This window comes from Sarcophilus harrisii, chromosome 5 (genome assembly GCF_902635505.1).
Source record: "Sarcophilus harrisii chromosome 5, mSarHar1.11, whole genome shotgun sequence".
Lineage (NCBI taxonomy): Eukaryota > Metazoa > Chordata > Mammalia > Dasyuromorphia > Dasyuridae > Sarcophilus > Sarcophilus harrisii.
This window is the reverse complement of record NC_045430.1, coordinates 108,282,011-108,301,167: the sequence shown is the minus strand read 5'-3', so window position 1 is coordinate 108,301,167 and position 19,157 is coordinate 108,282,011. Positions and strand designations below refer to the sequence as shown.

The following is a 19,157-nucleotide window of genomic DNA, read 5'->3' as shown; positions in this document are numbered from 1 at the left end:
GAATGAATTTGACTATGAATTTATTTCCTGTAGGACTATGAATTCAATTCCATCTTCTTCTCACTCCATATACTTTTGTTGGCCATCCCCCATCCACCAATACGCTCCTTTCTGTACTCCACATACTGGTTTTTCTGAAGTCTCAGCTAAAATCCCTCCTGTGCAAGAAGCCTTTTCCAGTCCCCTTTACTGTTAGTGCCTTTGTGATTATATATGATTTATCCTGTGACTATCTTGTTTGACTTGGTTGTTTCCATATTAATCTCCCTCATTATAAGATGGGCTCTTTGAGGATAGGGTTTATGTTGTAGTTTTTTTGTATCTTCCATGCTTTCTACATAACAATGCATAGCTCATAGTAGATGCTTAAGAACTGCTTATAGGTTTGACTTAAATATATGTTTCTAACCCAAAGTCAAATATAAATGATTGGCCTCTAGTTGTGGAAGAGGAGATAGAGTTATTCATGTTGGCTATTGAAGCCAAAAAAGGGACCAAGGGGTAGTAAAAGATATTTGAGGGAAATTTAGATATTTGAGGGAAAAAATTTAAAGATATAAAAAATAAAGATATAAAAAAATATTTACATATTTACATAAAAAATTTACATCCACTATTATGTGGAAGAGATATCTCAGTTAAGAATTCAGACCATTCCCAATGGAGCCTACATACCCAGGACAGATAATAGGCCTGACGGAAGCAGAACAATATCACTAAGATTCTTCTGTAACTTCTAAGGCCATAAATTTTCCTTCCCTATGATTACAATAACCCTTTGAAGTAGGTACTTTGATTAATTTTGTTTTTGCTTGTCTGAATTTATGATTTCATTGGTGAAAGAACTTTCAGTGTGTAAACTCCACCAATGCAGTTTGGCCACTTATGTTCTAGGTATATGTAAGCTTCCATGTATGTTTTCTAGGAGTTTCCATGAGGGAAGAGAGGAAGTAAGAATATTTATATTAAAAACATAAATATTAAAATTATAAATGTTCTAGGTATATATAACTGTGTATACAGGCATATACACACACACACACATATATATATATACATAGATTTTATATATATATATATATATGAATGAATGAAAAACAGATTTATAAACATAAGATATTTGAGGGAAAATATGTTTCAGATTTAGGAGGAAATGCTATTATTGCTACTTCTCCTGATATGCTTTTTCATTAAAATGTCTTTGATTAGTGTCCTATGGTGAACTAGTAAAAGCAAACACATTGGATGCATGAGCTATGGTTTTGTTTTTTGTCTTTTGTGTAACTGCAGATCCTTCACATACCTTGAATGTGTGGGGTAGCTCTCCGAGGGGTTCCAGAAAATACCACAGTGACTGGAGTCACTCTACCAGAAGCTGGAGCATCTCCAATAATAAGGATGTCAAGAGAATAAGAGGTTTTAACTTGTAAGTTCCCTTCTAACTCTTCAATTTATTATTATGAGACTTCGAGATTTCCATTCTCTCTTCAACATATTCTGCCTGCTCAAACCTGTGTTATTTCTCAATAACAATAATTTTATCACACATCAAAACTGCCAACACACTTTAACCATAACAACCTGGAGTGGTTGGTTTTTATCTGTTTTGTTGGCTCAGTCATGTCTGAGTCTTTGTGATCCTATTTGGAGTTTTCTTAGCAAAGATACTGAAGAGTTTGCCATTTCCTTCTCCAGCTCATTTTACAAATGAGGCAAATAGGGTTAAATGACTTGCCTAGGGTCACACACCTAGTAAGTGACTGAGGTTGTCTTCTTGTTTCTAGACCTGGCTCTATCCATTGTGCTGCCTATGTACCTTTCTTAGTTTTATGGATGAGGAAAAAAAAAATCAGAGAAATTAATTGATGTGTCTACAATTACACTATTAAGAAATGATGTAACTGGGATTTGAATCTTGAAATCTCTAAATCTGAAGGTAACTTTTAATATGATTTAGTCGAATTCTTGCCTACACAGGATTCTTCACTGCAACATTCCCCAAAGCAGTTACTTAGTGCCTGTTCAAAGAGCTCCCATCTTTATGGGACAGCAGTAATTATAAGACAATTTTCATCTACGTGAAACCTCAATCTGATCCTATGAACATGGGGGTTGTTCTCTTAAGTCTAAGCCCACTCTATGACAAAATCTCTTCAAAACCATTGATCCTACACTGAAAGAGATTAATCTCCACTGGAATGTCATTCTACCAACTGCTTTATTTCATGTTTTTCATAATTTTTTTTCATTTTCATGTGTTTTCTTGTTTTATCAGTTAATGACCTTAGGTGAAAGATGCCTGTATTTTTATGTGAAGGAAACAGGTACAGAAAAAAACATAAATACATCTTTTATGAAGACTTTTATTGTTTTCAACCTGTACCATAATAAAATGATGGTTTAGCATACAATTTGGATAATCTTAATTAAATGGTTTGCACTCTCACCTCCACATGTCTAGGTTACCTGTAACAGTAAGACCCATAACATTGCAGTAGATGAGGGGGAGACAAGGAAAGACAGTGTCTTTCTAAGGGAAAAGGCTTAGGGTGAGGATTAAGAAAAGGGGGGGAGGAGTGAGCAGTGTTATCAGGGGTAGCATAAAGCTTTTACTGGTCTTCTTTCATGTCCCATTTTCTTCTGGGCTCCAGCTAAGCAAAAAGTATTGGTATCTGAGAGAGGAGTGGGGGGGGGGGAGGCGGAAGGCTCCTATTATCTTAGAACTCTGGGCCCCAGTGGGGGAGATCATTGCTGTAAGACTGAATATTTTAAAAATGGTACCCGTCCCAAGAGGGTCTGAAAGAAATCTAAGCTTCGTGTTCCTGAGAAGCAGCAGCATATTTGTCTCTCCTTTTTCCTCTCAAGTTTCCTCTCTTTCTTGTAACTTTCACGATCCTATAAGACAGGAAAAATATGGGCAGATGCACATATCCTCTATGTGGAAAATCTGTGTGCTCTGCTGCATGAGTGTTAATTTTTCTAGCCGTGGGTCCGCCACGTTGGTGTCTGCCCACATACCTCTAAGCATCACACATTAGTGTGCTGGGAGGCAGATGATGAGTAACTGCCCCTTTGACTCCGGCTGGAGTGGTGGAAACTGGTAGCTTGGCTTTTGTGGCTACTGCGCTCTTCCCTGCTCTGGTTCCTCTGGACAGAGTCCATCACCTTCAGTTTCTCATGCTCCTCCTTCAGGAAGAAGTCTACCAGCAGGCTCTTCTCTTTTTTGATCTGGTCACTGATGTCCTTAGGGATGTCTGGGATCATCCAGTCCACAAGGACACTGAGGAACATCACAAGATTCTGCCCAAGGCAAAAAAGGAGTTAGGGAAAAACAGACTTAGCATAAGGTGAACAATGACAGGTTTTAAGTGGTGTGGGAGAAAAGACAAACTGGACTTTGTGTCAGCAGACCTGAGTTTGAATCTTAGGTCAGCTAGCCCTCAGCTGTGTTACCTCAGACAAGCTGCAATCCCTCTCTGAATTTATTTCCCCTGATGCCTCTTATGAATATAAATATAAAAGAAAGATAGCTACTTTCTTTTTTGCAGCACAGTTCTAATGCTCCTATGTTTGTAATTGCTACAGACTCTTTTCTACTGGCTCTTTCACACATCTTCCTTGTGGCCTCTGCCAACTTCAAAATATTCTGTGTCCCTGCTCATGGGCATGTGCATAGCTTTATTTCTTATACCTCTCTAGGATGGCTTTCCAGGGCCTTTGAGGATCACCTTCTATTGGTGGTCTCCTATGTCCTCTCATCTCCCACATGGTGCCTGCCTGTGCCATCTACACTATTCAAGCTGGACTTCTTGTGGCCTTCCATTAATCTCCCTTAATCTCTGTCTAGGCTGCCCCTTGGAACAATCTTCCACTTCCATATTTCTTCCAATCTTTACAGAGAAAAGCTTTCTAATAATAATATCATTGCTCATATTATTATAGATTTTACAAAGTACTTTCACTTCATCTTCAACACTATCATTTGAAATATGTAGGGCAGGAATTACTGTTTCTGCTTTACATATAAGAAAGCTGAGGCTCCAAGAGGATTACTTGTGGTCATAGAACTAAGCAAAGATTTGAATGCAGGTTTTGTGATTCTAAGACCTTTGTTTTTACACTAAGCTACCCATTACTGACCCATTCTTCTGTCAATATAATCCCCTATCTACCTTTCATCCCCAAGATTCTTTAATCAATTCTATTTACATGGTTTTTTTTTAAATCAAATTTAGAATAACGATAATAATTCACTTCTGTAGTTGTTAAGGTGTCTCCTCTCTGTGACCTTTGAACATCTTGGACTCTCACCATACAATTTAACATCTGTTCAGTTGCAAAGCAGATATAAACTGCATTGATAAGATATTTCCTCATTAGGAGTTCCCCAAACTGATTTTTTTTTTAACAAACTTCTTTCCTAAAAATAATTTTTAAAGGTGCATTCCCTGTCTTGTCTTTCCTACTGAACAGTAATGAAAGGCAGTTGATGGAGTCTTTTATCTTAGAGCATTTTTCTACTTATAAAAATACTATAAGTTTTAAAGTTCTAGTCTTTTTTCCTATACCTCAAAGGTCTAATGGTTTCATATTTCACAGGGTACAATCATCTAAAGAAGTTGGGGAGTGTTCAGAAATGAAATGTCAAGTCATAAGCAGAAATTCCAAACATCTATTTGATTATAAAGGGAAATCATCAAATCTGATTTTTTGAAAAATGGGCATAGGGAATGGAAACAAAGGTTAAGTTATTGAAGACATACAAAAATAAAATGACCCTATAAAACTAAGACTGAACTAAGATTGTTGATGGATAAAGCCAAAAAAAAGAGGTCTTTAAGAAAGAAAGCTATTTTGGAGGAAATAATAATGCATGAAGATAAAAAGGCAGAACTACTCAAAACTTATTTTTCTTCTCTTTCCTTTCCTCTTTAAGTCAGAATGAAGGGTTTTTTTTTTTTTTTTGTTATTTCATTTTTAGAAATGTATAACAAAAATGGTTATCAAGGAATAGAAATTCATTATAAGGCATTATTTGGCTGTCTCAATGGTCACCCTGCCTAAATCCATTACATGCTCTGGAAAAAAAAGATAAAACATCAAAATTTTCAAAACAGGGGAGGAGTCCAGAAACTGGGCCAATGAATAGAATTGTGAGTCTCAAAAAACTGCAGAACACATTATTCAAAGGATGCTTTGTGAGGCCTTACTAGAAACCAGCACTACTTCTTCAAGAACAGGCCATAACATACTAATCTTATTTCTATTTTTCCATATCACTTCTGGCCTTAACTACTAGTTAAGAGAAACATTATTTTTATATTCCTCCTCTTGTTTACTCTTTGTCTTTGTTCCTACTCTGTCTACTCTTTTTTTCCACGAGGCTCTTTGTAAAATGCTTTGCTAAATTTTAAATTTGATGATGGTTATTCCAAAAGTAGTTGAAGGACTAGACCCACAGAACAATCATTGAGTCAAATGACTCAACAGTTATAACATGAAAGTTAAAAAAGCTAATGCCATCCTAGATACATATAGAGCAATATAATATCCAGAAAGGAGATAAGAGTTCCACTGTGTTCTGCCTTCTACTTAGAGTTTGTTTATATACGTATATATGTATTTAAAATGTCATTTTAAGAGTGACATAAGTGATGTATAGTTCATCCAAAAGAGGGCAAACATGATAGGTAAAAACACTAGAATTCATCCTCACAGGCATCACTGAGACGTGGTAGGATGTGATTAGAATATTGTTCTAAAAGGGAATATTCTAATAGAAAGAACTATAGAATTGTGACATTGTATATTACATTATTACTCAATGCTTATTTTGCTTTTGTGTTTCCTGTCAGGAATAGGGATCTTCATTATATACTTCAACAACAATACTATATGATGACCAATTCTGATGAACCTGGCCATCCTCAGCAATGAGATGAACCAAATCGGTTCCAATGGAGTAGTAATGAACTTAACCAGCTACACCCAGCAAAAGAACTCTGGGAGATGACTAAGAACCATTACAATGAATTCACAATCCCTATATTTTTGCCCACCTGAATTTTGGATTTCCTTCACAGGCTAATTGTACAATATTTCAGAGTCCGATTCTTTTTGTACAGCAAAATAATGGTTTGGTCATGTATACATATTGTGTATCTAATTTATACTTTAATATATTTAACATCTATTGGTCATCCTGCCATCTGGGGGAGAGGGTGGGGGTAAGGAGGGGAAAAATTGGACAAGAGGTTTGGCAATTGTCAATGCTGTAAAGTTACCCATACATATAACCTGTAAATAAAAGGCTATTAAAATTAAAAAAAAAAAAGGAATAGGGATCTTTAGATTAAAAAGAACAAAACAATAATGATCAATAGGGAATTGACACCCAATAGAAATATGTAGAGATAGAAACAGGTCAACTAATTATTGCTCCTGGTAAATTGTTTCATCAGTCCCAGATTTCTGAAAGATCTAGCAGATATAATTAAATTGATAAACTCTGATTAGTAATCTTCAAAACACATTGGAGAGGTTCTGGAGGACTAGACGAACATAAATATTGTCTTATTTTAAAAATAATAGAATGGATATAAAACATTCAGAAAATGTGGTAATTGCTAAGAGAAAATGTTATCAAAACAGATCATGTTAAGACTAATCTCATTTCAAAGAAATACAGTAAATGTAACTTACCAAGAGTTCATCAAACCAGCTCAAAGTATCATTATGGAAAATGTGAAGGCAATATAGGCGATATGATATAGTACAGTTATATATAGATTTGAACATGCTTGAGTGGACCCTTCATCTATTAATAGATCAATATCAAACTTGGAAGAAAGTCTCTCAGAGTGTTCTGGGGATCTTTCTTTGGTTTTGTTATGTTGCTCAACATTTTTAGCAATGATTTGGATAAAGGTTTGGATGGTATGTTAACAAGTGATAGAGTACTCAAAAGAATAGCCAAAACTTTTGATGAGTTTTAGGAATAGGGACCAAAAAGTTCTTAGTAGACTAAAATGATGGGTCACATTTGGATAAAGTAAAATTTAATTAAAAAGGTGCAATTTAACAGACATAAATGTAAAATTCTAAGAAGTAGATATTATTGTGGCTAGAGGATTAGCCTCCAATCCAGGAAGAGATCCTTTTAACACCAGCTGATGACCCACTATGATGCTCTGAAGTTTTTAGTTGCAAAGAAGGTGATGATTTGCATGATAGAGGGAATTTGCTCATGTCAAAGTTTCCTATATCAATGAAATAACAGGTATGACCCCTATCCCCAACTTTATAAAATTTTATACTTGTATTCAAAAACTAAACTTTATAAGTGCAGGATTAGACATATGAGGAGATAATCATTAATCTGAAAAAAAAGTTATGGGGGTCTTAGTGAACTACAAGATCATCCCCTAAGGCAAGAATGTAATACTGCAACCAAAGAATTGAATACTAATTTCAACTTCATTAGAAGTGGTCATAATGTCCAGAACACAGGCAGTTCTACTACCCTCTACCCTGGTCAGAATGGATTGTGTTAATTCTTGAAAATTATATTTTGGGAAGAATATAAATTAAGATAGCAAGGGACTGGGAAATCATACCATACAAAGACTGGGTGTTTAGTCTAGAGAAGAAAAGGAGAAGGGGATTGAAGAACAGGACAGAACATGTTTATTATATTCAATAGTTGAAGGGGTGCCATGGGGAAGAGGGATGAAACTTTTTGTGTCAGGCCACAGGGCAGGGTAGATTTAAGAGCACTGGGTGGAAGTTACACAGAGGAAGATTGAGATTTGATACAAGGAAAAACTCCAACAATTAGAAATGTCTAAAAGGAGAATGGACTGCCTTAATGGGTTGCCTTTCACAGGAAATCTTTAATAAGCTGAAAAATCAGTAGTGGAAAGGTTTTAGTAGGGAGTCTATTTTCTGTATGGATCAAATGTGAAAACTCTCTGAGGGGGTTTTCCAAATCTTTACTTGAAGGTTTTCTCTACTTAACACTCTAAATTCAGTGGATTCTTTCTTGAAGATTGTAGGAGTCTGGGGTTGCATTAGAGAAATGTTATTTCATAGTTTGATTCTAAATAAGCTTGTAGCATAATAGAAATGTGACATGGTAAAATTAGGAGTGTCTTGGGGCCAGGGTGGGTTGAACAAATTTTCAATTATATCTCACCATCTCTTAGTGGAAAGAATGATTGTCTTCTTTGAGTGAAAGACTAGCTCCTATGGCTCCTGGAATGAAGGGATATTGAAGGGGGAACACTGTGGGATACCTTAGAGCCCTCCAGAGACCCCTCTTCAGGGAGTACAAAAGCCTGGGGGAGCCAAAAGTAAAAAGGATCTGCCCTCTCACACTCCTCCTTGCTTGTCAGATGCTGTGCATCCGAGTGGGAATCTGGGGCCCTCTGGCTCAGGGAAATCTCAACATCGAAACTGGAGCCATAGCTATTGTCAGAGATAAGGGATCAGGGCTCAGATTTGCCATTCAGCCAAAATCTGCCTTTCTCAGCCCCTTCCTACCAGATGTCTCAGAGAGTAAAACAATACCAAAAGGAAGGAATGGAGAGGAAAGTGAAGTTCTTTTCTCAGTTTAGTGGGAGAGAGGGCTAATTTGTCTGAGTTAAAGAGTTGGGAATCTTTTTTCCCTCTACTCCCTTCCTTTACTCCCCATTTTTAGCTTTCCCTTATGTTAAGTGGAAAATCATAGTTTCCCACCAGGCTACATCTGCCTAATTACTTGGCCTTTTACCTTCTTTTTCTGGGAAGTCCATTTCCTTCAGAAAGGCCTCTCTGATACTACCTTATCTTCTCTGGCTTTTCACTTGTGACCCAGAGCCTCCTACAAATATGAAAAAGAAGTAGCCAACACTAATTTTCTTTATACTGGCTGCTGAATTCCACTTGGCCAACCCCAATTCAGGTGAAATTATGGGTCTTTAGGGGAAGGGGAGAAGGAAGGAGGGGGGGAGAAGGAGAAAGAAAAGGGAAGGGGGGGGGGAGGAAATCATAGTTACATTTGATCCACCCAACTGACTTACCTGAAAGATGATGACAAAAGCCAAGCGGGCAGACAAGACAGACCAGTACTGTTTTGAAAATTCGTATTGGTTTGGGGCCCACGGTGGCTCTCGGTAATCCTTAAATCTGTCCAAGGAGAAAGGTAAGGATTAAAGCTAGAACAAGAACTGGGTGGAGGATATATTCAGCATAGTAATTCTCTGGATAAAACCCCTAAGTAGAAATAATGGTGAAGCCCTTCAGAAACACTTGTCTTTAATGAGCAATAATAATAGTTCACATTTAAGTAGGTAGTGGAAATACAGTTATTCCTATTTTATACATAACCATGGGCTCCCAGGCAGTATGCCATAGAGATGTCAAATTCCAGAAAGAAAGAATAGTCTCTGGTCCCAGAAGATCTTCCCTTTTGTGTATTGCATGGAAATTAGGAAATCAGGTAGAGCTAAAAATATTCAACTCATAAGCCTCTTTTTCCAGGACTTCTGTAGACTGTGATCACAATAAGATTTGCTACTTGCCTCTTTCTTCTCATAAGAGGAAAAGACCACAAAGAGATAGAGGTCTAAATGGGTTGCTAGCCCAAAGCGGCCAAATCTCATTTGTGTTGTTTACTTCTGATTGGATTCCTCCCTCATTTTATCATGAACAAAACTTTGGTAGTCACTTAGATCCTTTTTCCATATGGAGATAAAGGAGTAGGTTTAATTCCTTTCAAGAAATGGGTTACATCTCTACTTCACGATGGGAGAGGATTCAAGTCACTGGTTCCATTTGGATTACCCAACCAAAAAAAAAAAAAAAAAGATATAACCCTGCTCTTAATAAAACATGATTTCCCAATAAACGAGAGTCTATAAACATACATCATAATTTACCTACTCCTATACCTAACACCTAGAAGCCTTTTTGGCAAACATTCATCATGAGGATAAACTTGATGAGAAGGACATTCTGAGGCAATGTCCTTGACCAATCCCACATGGAGGGATATTGGGGAATTAGAGGGATTATTTTAAATGTAAGTCCCTGCTTTTCCCTTAATTACATCAATCCCCATTTATTGTTATTACAAGGACTTCATGGTCTAACATGTATTACAACCCTTCATTCACATATCCTCCAAGGGACCATTATCACATATGGATGAAGAAGTTTCAGAAACACTGTTATTTACTTATGGTCAAACACAATTATTAAAAATTGGAGCTAGGGTTTGAATGCCACTTCCCTGAATCACATTCTGCTGGATAAGGAGGGAAGAACCTTCCAGGGGAAAAAAGTAGCATTCTATTCTCAATTTTCTGGGAGTTTGGAGGAAGCAGCTAGGTGATACTATGGATTGAGTGCTGCACTTTGAGCCAGGAATATCTGAGCTCAAATGTAGCTTCAGACATTCATAGACTATAAAGATGGGCAAAATCACTTAACCTTTCACCTGTAAAATGGAGATAATAGAACCTATCTCTCAGGATTGTTGTGACAAAATGAAATATTTATAAAGTGTTTTATAAACTTAAAGTATAATATAAATGTTAACAATTATATAGGATGAATATACATCCTATAACATTCTCTTCCAGGATCAGTTACCTTGCAGCATAAGAAGGAAAACAGTTGCTAGAGAAAGAGGAAATACCCTGATGCCCTGGAAGGATACTACTTTGAGTTCAAACCCCTATGATAAAACTTATCTGAATTGATTCCTCAGGGATTAACAAACATCCATCCCATCATGCTATTTCCATGCTAGTGATTTTTGAACCCCTGGTGCCACTCTTTTCACTGTGTTCTTTGGAATGCCTGCTTCATAAAGAACACACTTTTTAGTTTCCTTCCATCTTTTTACACTTTCTGAGATGTGATTCCCTCCTACTGATGCAGCCTCCCTTTCCAACACTGGTTATATTGGTTCACCTGTATCCCTCCTTGGTGGTTCATGGTGGGGTGGTTGAAATATTCTTAGCTTTTAACTGCTACTTTTAGACTTTCCCTTTACCACTATTCCTTCATCACTCCTCCTCTGAGATTCATTCAATCCATATTTATCACTCAGTAAAGATTCTAGTAACTCTTACACCAGTCTCACAGGCTCTTTCCTCCCCAGTTCCTGTCCTCATACTAGAGGACTTCAAAATATATATTGATTCTCTCTGCTCTAATCTTCCAGTTTCCCAAAGTACTCACTTTCTAGGACCCATACCTTTATCCTAACTGATGGTCCCTTCATGTTGCTATTATGTTCAAATGTATCCACTTCCATGTTCATGAATTGTCTTCTTTTTATCAATTGTATCCCCAGAACTTAACAAAGTATCTGGCACAAAGTAAGTGTTTAATAAATGTTTAGTGGATTTGGATAATTTCTAAAATTCCTTTGTGTGAACACAAACTCCAATCACTCCTTTTGATTGTTTTTAGACCATCAGGTTGCACTAGCTACGTTCTTCTCCATGTCCTATCTAGGTCTTTTGGTGAAACTAGTTCAACTTTATACAGTCCTTTTTTTCTAGAGTTCCTTGTCTTCTTATTGACAAACTTGCCTCAGTTTCTACCCAGCATCTACTGCCCTCACTCTTATCCATGTGCTACTCAGTGAAGCTGGAGAAACTGACAAAATTCTGCTTAATGGATCCATTACAAATCTGTATTACTCTCAACTGGGCTGTCACTATAGTAAAGCAACCCCATTACCATGAACAAGTCATCTCATTTCAATTTTATTAGCTCCAGGAGATTGCCTCTATAGCATCCCCATTCACATTAATCTTCAACTTTCTCTCTCTATTGGCTGCTTCCTTATTGTCTATAAACACTCCATGGTTTCTCATTCTCAAAACTCTCATTTGGTCTATCCTAGCTATTAAATATCAGTCTATATTTCTCCTCCTTTTTGTGCCTAAACTTTTAGAAGCTAGCTCTAACAGATGCCCCCAATTCCTTTTCTCTATTTTATTTTTAATTTATGGGCTAAAACAAGAATTTTCATAGCATAGTACAATAAATGATTATGCATGCAACTGCAAATCTACTGTGCATACCTTGCTATTCTTTTCAAATATATAACAAAATTATCCTGTAATTTTCTTTCCTTTTTTTCTTCTCTTCCTTATCCTAGAGATGGTTAATCAATCATTAGATACATTCATATATATATATATGTTTGTATCTGATTCATATAGACACACATAAATATATATATATTTGTTTGTATAAAGTATACATAGATGTTGGAATCTTTACAAAGTGTTAAGACATTGGAGTTAATTTAATCTTAGAAAGAATTATTTTGAGCCAGAACTTGAAACAAGATACTAAGTGGAACTGATTGAACAATGCTTGTGTTCACACCTTTAGAGAGCTAAAGTATCTAAGTACTCAATGGAGTTCACACAAGAGTTCAGGGCTAGTATGAGAGCTGAATTCACACCTTCCTTAGGACCAGAAAGCACTCTGGGAGATAACCCAGAATCCCTCTCCCTCCAGAAGGTGAAGTTAACCTTTGGGAGATCACATAAATGAAGGAAGCTCTTGGAGCAAAAGAAGAATTTCTCCAGAATATCAACAGGGCTCTGAGACAGAACACTCTGGAAGAAAAGACTACTCGCAACAGACTGGAGATTGAGAAGCCACGAGTCGGAGCTGGCTGGAGGCTGAAGAAAACAGAGGCAGAAGCCAAGGACAAAACTACAAGATCTCTTGGAGCCAGGCAGAGAGATAGGCCTCAACTAACCGGGCTAATTTGTAAGGAGAAATAAACGTTTGCATTTTTACCAGCTCTACAATTTTGGAGTAATTATTTATTTCAACTGAGACTAAGACTGCCCTCCAAAGAAAACCACCGCACATATATATATATATATATATATATATATGTAAAATTATTCTATACATCTTTTTATCAGTTCTTTCTTAGGAGCAGATAGTATCTTTCTTCATATGTCCCTTATGGTTAATTTGGGTATTTATAATAGTTAAAACAACTGATCTGCTCAAAATCATTCTTAAAACAATATTTCTATTACTGTATACAATACTCTCTTAGTTCTGCTCATTTTGCTCTTCATTATTTTGTGCAAGTCTTTCTATGTTTTCTTAAAATCATTGAATTCATCATTTCTTATAATGCAGTAGTATTCAATCACAATCATTGTCTACTGATTTTTTTATTTTATCAGTCAACAGAAACCACTCTCTCCAAAGTTCCAATGATCTTTTAACTTCCAAATCTAATGCTCTTTTCTTAATCCTTATTATACTTGATGTTTTTGCAGCCTTTTAACACTTTTGATAATCCTCTTCTTGATAATCTTTTCTAAAAATGTGTATCTCCTGTTTCTCCTTTTTTGTGAACCATTTATTCAGTTCCCTTTGCTTGATCTTCATCTAGGTCATGCCCACTAACCATAGTTGTCACCCAAAGTTTTTCCCTGGGAACCTCTATTCCTCCCTTTATACTATTACATTTGATGATCTTACCAGCTTTTATAGATTCAATCAACATTTCTATGTTTTTTTTATTTTTAAAGCTTTTTATTTTCAAAATATATGGATATATAGTTTTCAACATTCACCCCTACAAAAACTTATGCTGCAATTTTTTTTCTCCCTTCTCCCTACCCACTCCCTTAGATGGCAAGTAATCCAATATATATGTTAAACATGTGCAATTCTTCTATACATACTTCTACAACTATGCTGCACAAGAAAAATATGATGATGATTCTTTATTTATCTGGCCTTAACCACTCCTCTGACTTCCAGTTTCTAATCTTCAATTAATTGGTAAGCATCTATAAGTGAATATCTTAAGTCCACATGACTAATGATTATGCCTTCCCTCTGTTGTATATCTCCAAATTATTCTGTCTATATCTTTTTGTACATAGTTTTTTATTCCCATCAAATTATAAGATCCTTGAGAGCAGAGACTTGGATTTTTTTTTTTTTTTTTTGCTTTTCTTTGTATCTTTCAGAGCTTAATGAGATGCCTGACAAACAGTAGGCACTTAATAAATGGTTATTGACTTGACTCATAAGCATTCTTTCCATTAGTCCAAGTTGGGAAGGAATCACCAGGCCAACTAACAAAAATTTAAGGGCTATAGCAGCCAAAATGTTCCATGCTTCACTGCAGTACTGTAACAAGCCTGGGTTCTTGAAGGTTTTGCCATTGGATCTCAATCCCTAGCAAGTTGTACCAAGCAGCAAAACACGTGAATACAGATTGTGCTAGTGATAGAGAAGTCTAGCTACACAAAGAGAAGCTCATTATGATGAAGTTGATTATCAGGTGATGATTTTTTTTTTTGTTTGTTTGCCACAGCAGTTCATGAAATTACCTAAGAGTTAGAAAGACTGCAATGTGTTTTTGTGGAAAGAGAACCAACACAAATGACATAAGTCTTCTGAAATCTTAAAATTGAATAAGTGGTAGAAAGACCTCTTAGAAGTCCTTGGCTCTGCCATTTATTAGCTGTGACCTTGAACAGCTATTTTTTACATTTAATTTCTCTCATTCTTGGTTTCCTTATCTATAAAATAAGGGGCTTTTAATGGGGAATTTAAGTTCCCTTATAATTCCAAAGCTATCCATTATATACTTTTAAGAGCCTATACTTCTAAAGAATCTCTTAAGCCAGATAACATCTTTTTCAAATTCTTCCCTAATGTCTTAGACCTGTAATGATATGTGATATACTGAAAGAGGACAGGTACAATTGTAATTGTGAAAATCATATTTGGAAATACAATTTTGAAAAAAAAAGTATTTAGAAAAATACATAACATCTATCTTCTTTCCCTTATAAATCTGGAAACTTCCTGAGAACAGAGTTCAGTTTGTCTTTCATTTTGTGCATCTGATACAACATTCTATACCCTTTGGTCTCTGTGATAGTTTACAAAGCAAATTGTACAAGTAACTCTGAAAGTTTAATGGAGATATTGTTATTCCAGAGCAGCTAGATGGATAGAGCACTGGGTTTGGAGTTAGAAGACTCATCTTCATGAGTCCAAATTTGTCCTCAAATTAGCTGTGTGACTTTAGACAAGCCACTTAGAACTATTTGCCTTAATTCCTCATCTATAAAATGAGTTGGAGAAAGAAATGGCAAAGCATCTTTGCCAAGAAAACCCCAATTGGCATCACAGTCAGAGACGACTGAAAAAATGACTCATAATTTCCATTTTTCTGCAGGAGAAAATGAGATGCAGAGAGATAAAGTGACCTCCCCCTTTAATAAATGTTTAATTGAACTGATTGCCACAAATCATGACAATAGCATTTTACATAACACCTGGACTGGACTGGCATCTTGGACTCCTTCTAGATCCTATCTTCCCAGGCAGGCTGTACAGCTAGATTTCTAAACCAAAAGGAAGGTTAACTAATCAAACTGGGAATCAATTAGGGAATACTGATGGAGTCGTATTTGAATAACCATATTTCATAGTTTGTATACTAAAGTAAAAAAGTATGTAAGGATAGGAGATCTAAGATTTAATGAGACCAAAAGTTAGCATCCTGACAACAGAATGTCTGCCTTTGCTTTCTTCCCAGGACCCTTTAAGAGAGCTTGGGTCATTCTTTATCTTTGGCTTACAACCCACAATTCCTTATGACTCATATTAAAACTGGCCCATTTTCCCAGAAAACAGCCTTGTCAAGTGCCTGAACTTACATATTTCAGAACTCCTTATCTTAAAATAATGACAACTTTTGGGATCAGAAGAACTATGCTAGTTCATGGAATTATTCTTGCCATAGAGTTCAATATTTTGCCAGTGTTCAGCAATGGATAAATGATCCCCTGGAGTAGGAAGGGACAGGGTGAAATGGGGTCACTGGTAGAACAATACTTTGGGAAGAAATGCCAAATAGAAAGAATACTGGACTAGGTTAGATGTTTAAACTACTTTACCTGCTAAATCCTCAATTTGTTCATCTATAAAAATGGAAAAACTGGATTAGAATCAGGGTTTCTTAACTTTTATGTCATGGTCACAGTTGAGATGGAGAAACTCCTCTCAGAATGTTTTTAAATGTCCAAAGGACATAGATATAAAGAAAAACACTATCTACATCCAGAGAAAGAACTGGATGTGTGTATATACATATATAAATCGATATATTTATCTATAGATAAATAGATGTATGTTTAGAATGATTTTACACAAGTTTCTAATGGTAGTAATTGCTGGGATGGGAGAGAAACTTACATGATAACCTTATTACATATTTATAAAAGGAATACCAACAGATTGCAGTTTTATGTGAGATCATATTTTTGTTATACTATGTTATGGAAATGCTTGTTTTATTCCATGAATTAAAAATATAATAAGTACACAAGATAAAAATGTAGGATTAAAAAGGAAAGTAATTTTTTTTTTTGAAATAGAAATTAAAATAGAACTATTTTTTTTAAGTTCAGGGACTCCAGGTTAAGATCTTTTTGTCTAGGTGGCCCCTAAGATCCTTTTCAGTTCTCATATTCTGTGATTCTGAGTTGCTGCTCCAAAGTTTCACAGACTGGAGATTAGGAAGTAAATAGTGACTGACTTTTGCATGTGGTTTGCAGAGGAAAGGCCTTTGAGAATGAGAACTAGCCCTAATCTTTTCTCTGCTCTGCATGATCCAGTTGTTGATTGAAGAGCAGTATAAAAGCAAAGGAATCTCTAGTCATCAGGGAAAGGATAGGACACTGGGAGTGGGAGATAGAGAGCCAGAGGTGGGGAAAAGAGATCCTATGTGTCTGCACAGGAATATGGATGGGGGCCAAGGATTTTAGAGCTGCAGCACCCACCCCCCAATCCTTCCTCTCCTAGCAGCTGATTGCAGCTGTTGGTTAGTAAGCTTGGTCTGATACCCAGATGGAAAAGGAAGCTTGTGATAGCCAAGTCAAACACCGTGGGATTCATTCATATCATCCACTGCTGAGGGCAGAAATGCATTCAGCTCTGCTTAATCCTTGTTAACAAGGAGAGAACGTGGATAAGTGAGTCATAGAATATTAAAGCTAGAAGGAACTCACCTCATCTGTCTCTTAAGCAAGCTGGGGTATATGGTATGCTGTTTTGAAGACCCCTGGAGAAGAGGATTCTACACACATACACAAATACATACATACCCCTCCCAGGTCACTCCTACGCTTCAGCACACTTTTAATGCTTAGATCTCAGTACCTAAAGTCCACTTACTTTTATTCTCCATTACTCCTCAAGAAAGAACAGCTGGTCATTGACCTCGGTGTTGTAGATATCTCTCTATCCTAGCTTTTCCATGCTGAAAAGAATCCATAAATAATCCAATTCTGGTCCCACCTCTAACGCTAATGTACCGCAGCCTTTGGCAAGCTACTTTGCCCACCCTGAGAATCTGAGAAATGTTCAGAATCTGAAAGATGTATCATAAGCCTTAGGAGGGGGAAACATCACAATTTACCAGAAAGCTCTACAAGAAAATAACTCCATGCCGATGGGTTTACTATAGCCTCTGTGTTAAGGGTTTATAGATTATGATTAAATAGCAAATCTAGTATCAAGGAAGAATAAGTAGCAATATTTCTGTTTGCATTCTGTTGGCAAAGTGAGTTATTTATTTGTTTAAGGAAGCTTCTTTTCTGATCTCAATACTTGGGAAATTAAAATTTTCACAATTTAAAAACTATCTTAACCCAGTAAATTGGGTTGATCAAATCTGTTCATTTTAATAGTTCTAATCAAGTCAGAAAAACACATTTCCACAATTAATTTTCAGGCTATAATTATATATAGATGAAACCATGACTAATGGATTTCTTTCTTTTTCCTTTCCTATTAATAAACAGGATTAATGTTTTAGCTTAGGGCATACATTATGGATAAATACCTATGAAGTGCCTACCTTCTGGTATCTGGTAACAAATAAGAGAATAGACCACAGGTTTCCTTGTGCCTCAAGACTTGTTATTTTTCAAAACAGATTTATAAGCATGCAAATGGGGCCATTTCAGGTCAACCATGCTGCAGACTGGCAAGAGTAGATTAATTTTCTCAACTATTCTGGCTGGAATTCCTCTAATCTGTACACAGATTAAAGCCATTCTTTTGTACTACAGAGATGACAGTAGCCCATGTGGATTGGTAATTTTCCTATATGTAATAGGCAAGCCTGATTGTCTCTTGCTGGTTGAAATTTAGTACTGGATCAAAATGAAAAGCTCATAGAGCATTACAACGCTAACAAAAGGAAGTTTACTTAGACATAGCACTGAAAAAATATTCAGCAAGAATACTGCCCTACTTAGGTCCACTAGATAAGGCCCCATTTATGAAAATTTAAAAAGAAAAAAAAAGACTGACCAGGGTATCATGACTTCTTGACTTGCATAGTCTTAGGATATTAAGTTAAATATGAAGGGCTTTTTTACATCTTTAAGTGACTAGAAAACCACTTCAGTATATCCAGAAGCTCCCAGAAAGCTTAGTCAATGAGTCTTAGCTTCCCATCAAAGCTTATAGATTATTTCCTTGCCTTTTAGAGAAAAGAACCAGCCTAATTTATATGGAAGGGGTGCCGGGGAGAAGGATCTTGGCAAGTAGTGATCCTATTATATAATCCCATTCCTCTACTGACCTGTCAAGAGTGGTACTAATAATCCATCACCTAACCATTCATCTATTGCTCTCCCTAGTAGCTCTTAGAGCTCTTCTATGTTGAGTGTAGATATAGCCCTTACCTCAGGCTGTCTTGTTTTTACCTACATCTTTGCAAAAGGGAACCACAGACAAGAGATAACATCAATACCAAACATACACTTACCAAATGGCATAGTATCCAAATTCTTAAAGGAAAAGTTAAAAGAATTACAAAACAAAATAGATAGTGAAACTAGTCAGGGATCTCAACTATACTCTCAGAATTAGATAAATCTAATCATAAAATAAAAAAATAAGGAAGTTAGAGAGACAGATTAGAAAAGTCAGATGTGGTAAATTTCTATAGAAAACTGAATGAGAATAGAAAAGAATATACCTTTCTCTCAGTTGTATATTGGCACCTTCACAAAAATTGACCATGTATTAGGGCGTAAAACTTTCCAACCAAGTGCAGAAAAGCATAGATAATAAATGTA

General features: G+C 36.2%; 1 protein-coding gene across 1 annotated transcript in view; it reads right to left on the bottom strand.

Annotated features, from left to right (window-relative positions):
- Positions 1 to 2,310: 2,310 nt before the first annotated feature.
- ANO2 (anoctamin 2) overlaps positions 2,311 to 19,157 on the bottom strand; it is a 214,305-nt gene continuing 197,458 nt past the window's right edge. Inside the window, exons 12-14 of the mRNA XM_031938303.1 lie at positions 9,060 to 9,165; positions 3,019 to 3,300; positions 2,311 to 2,895 (exon numbers count right to left, since the gene is read on the bottom strand). Coding sequence (XP_031794163.1) covers positions 3,028 to 3,300; positions 9,060 to 9,165 — 379 coding nt within the window. The 3' untranslated portion in view covers positions 2,311 to 2,895; positions 3,019 to 3,027. The remainder of the gene's footprint in view (positions 2,896 to 3,018; positions 3,301 to 9,059; positions 9,166 to 19,157) is intronic.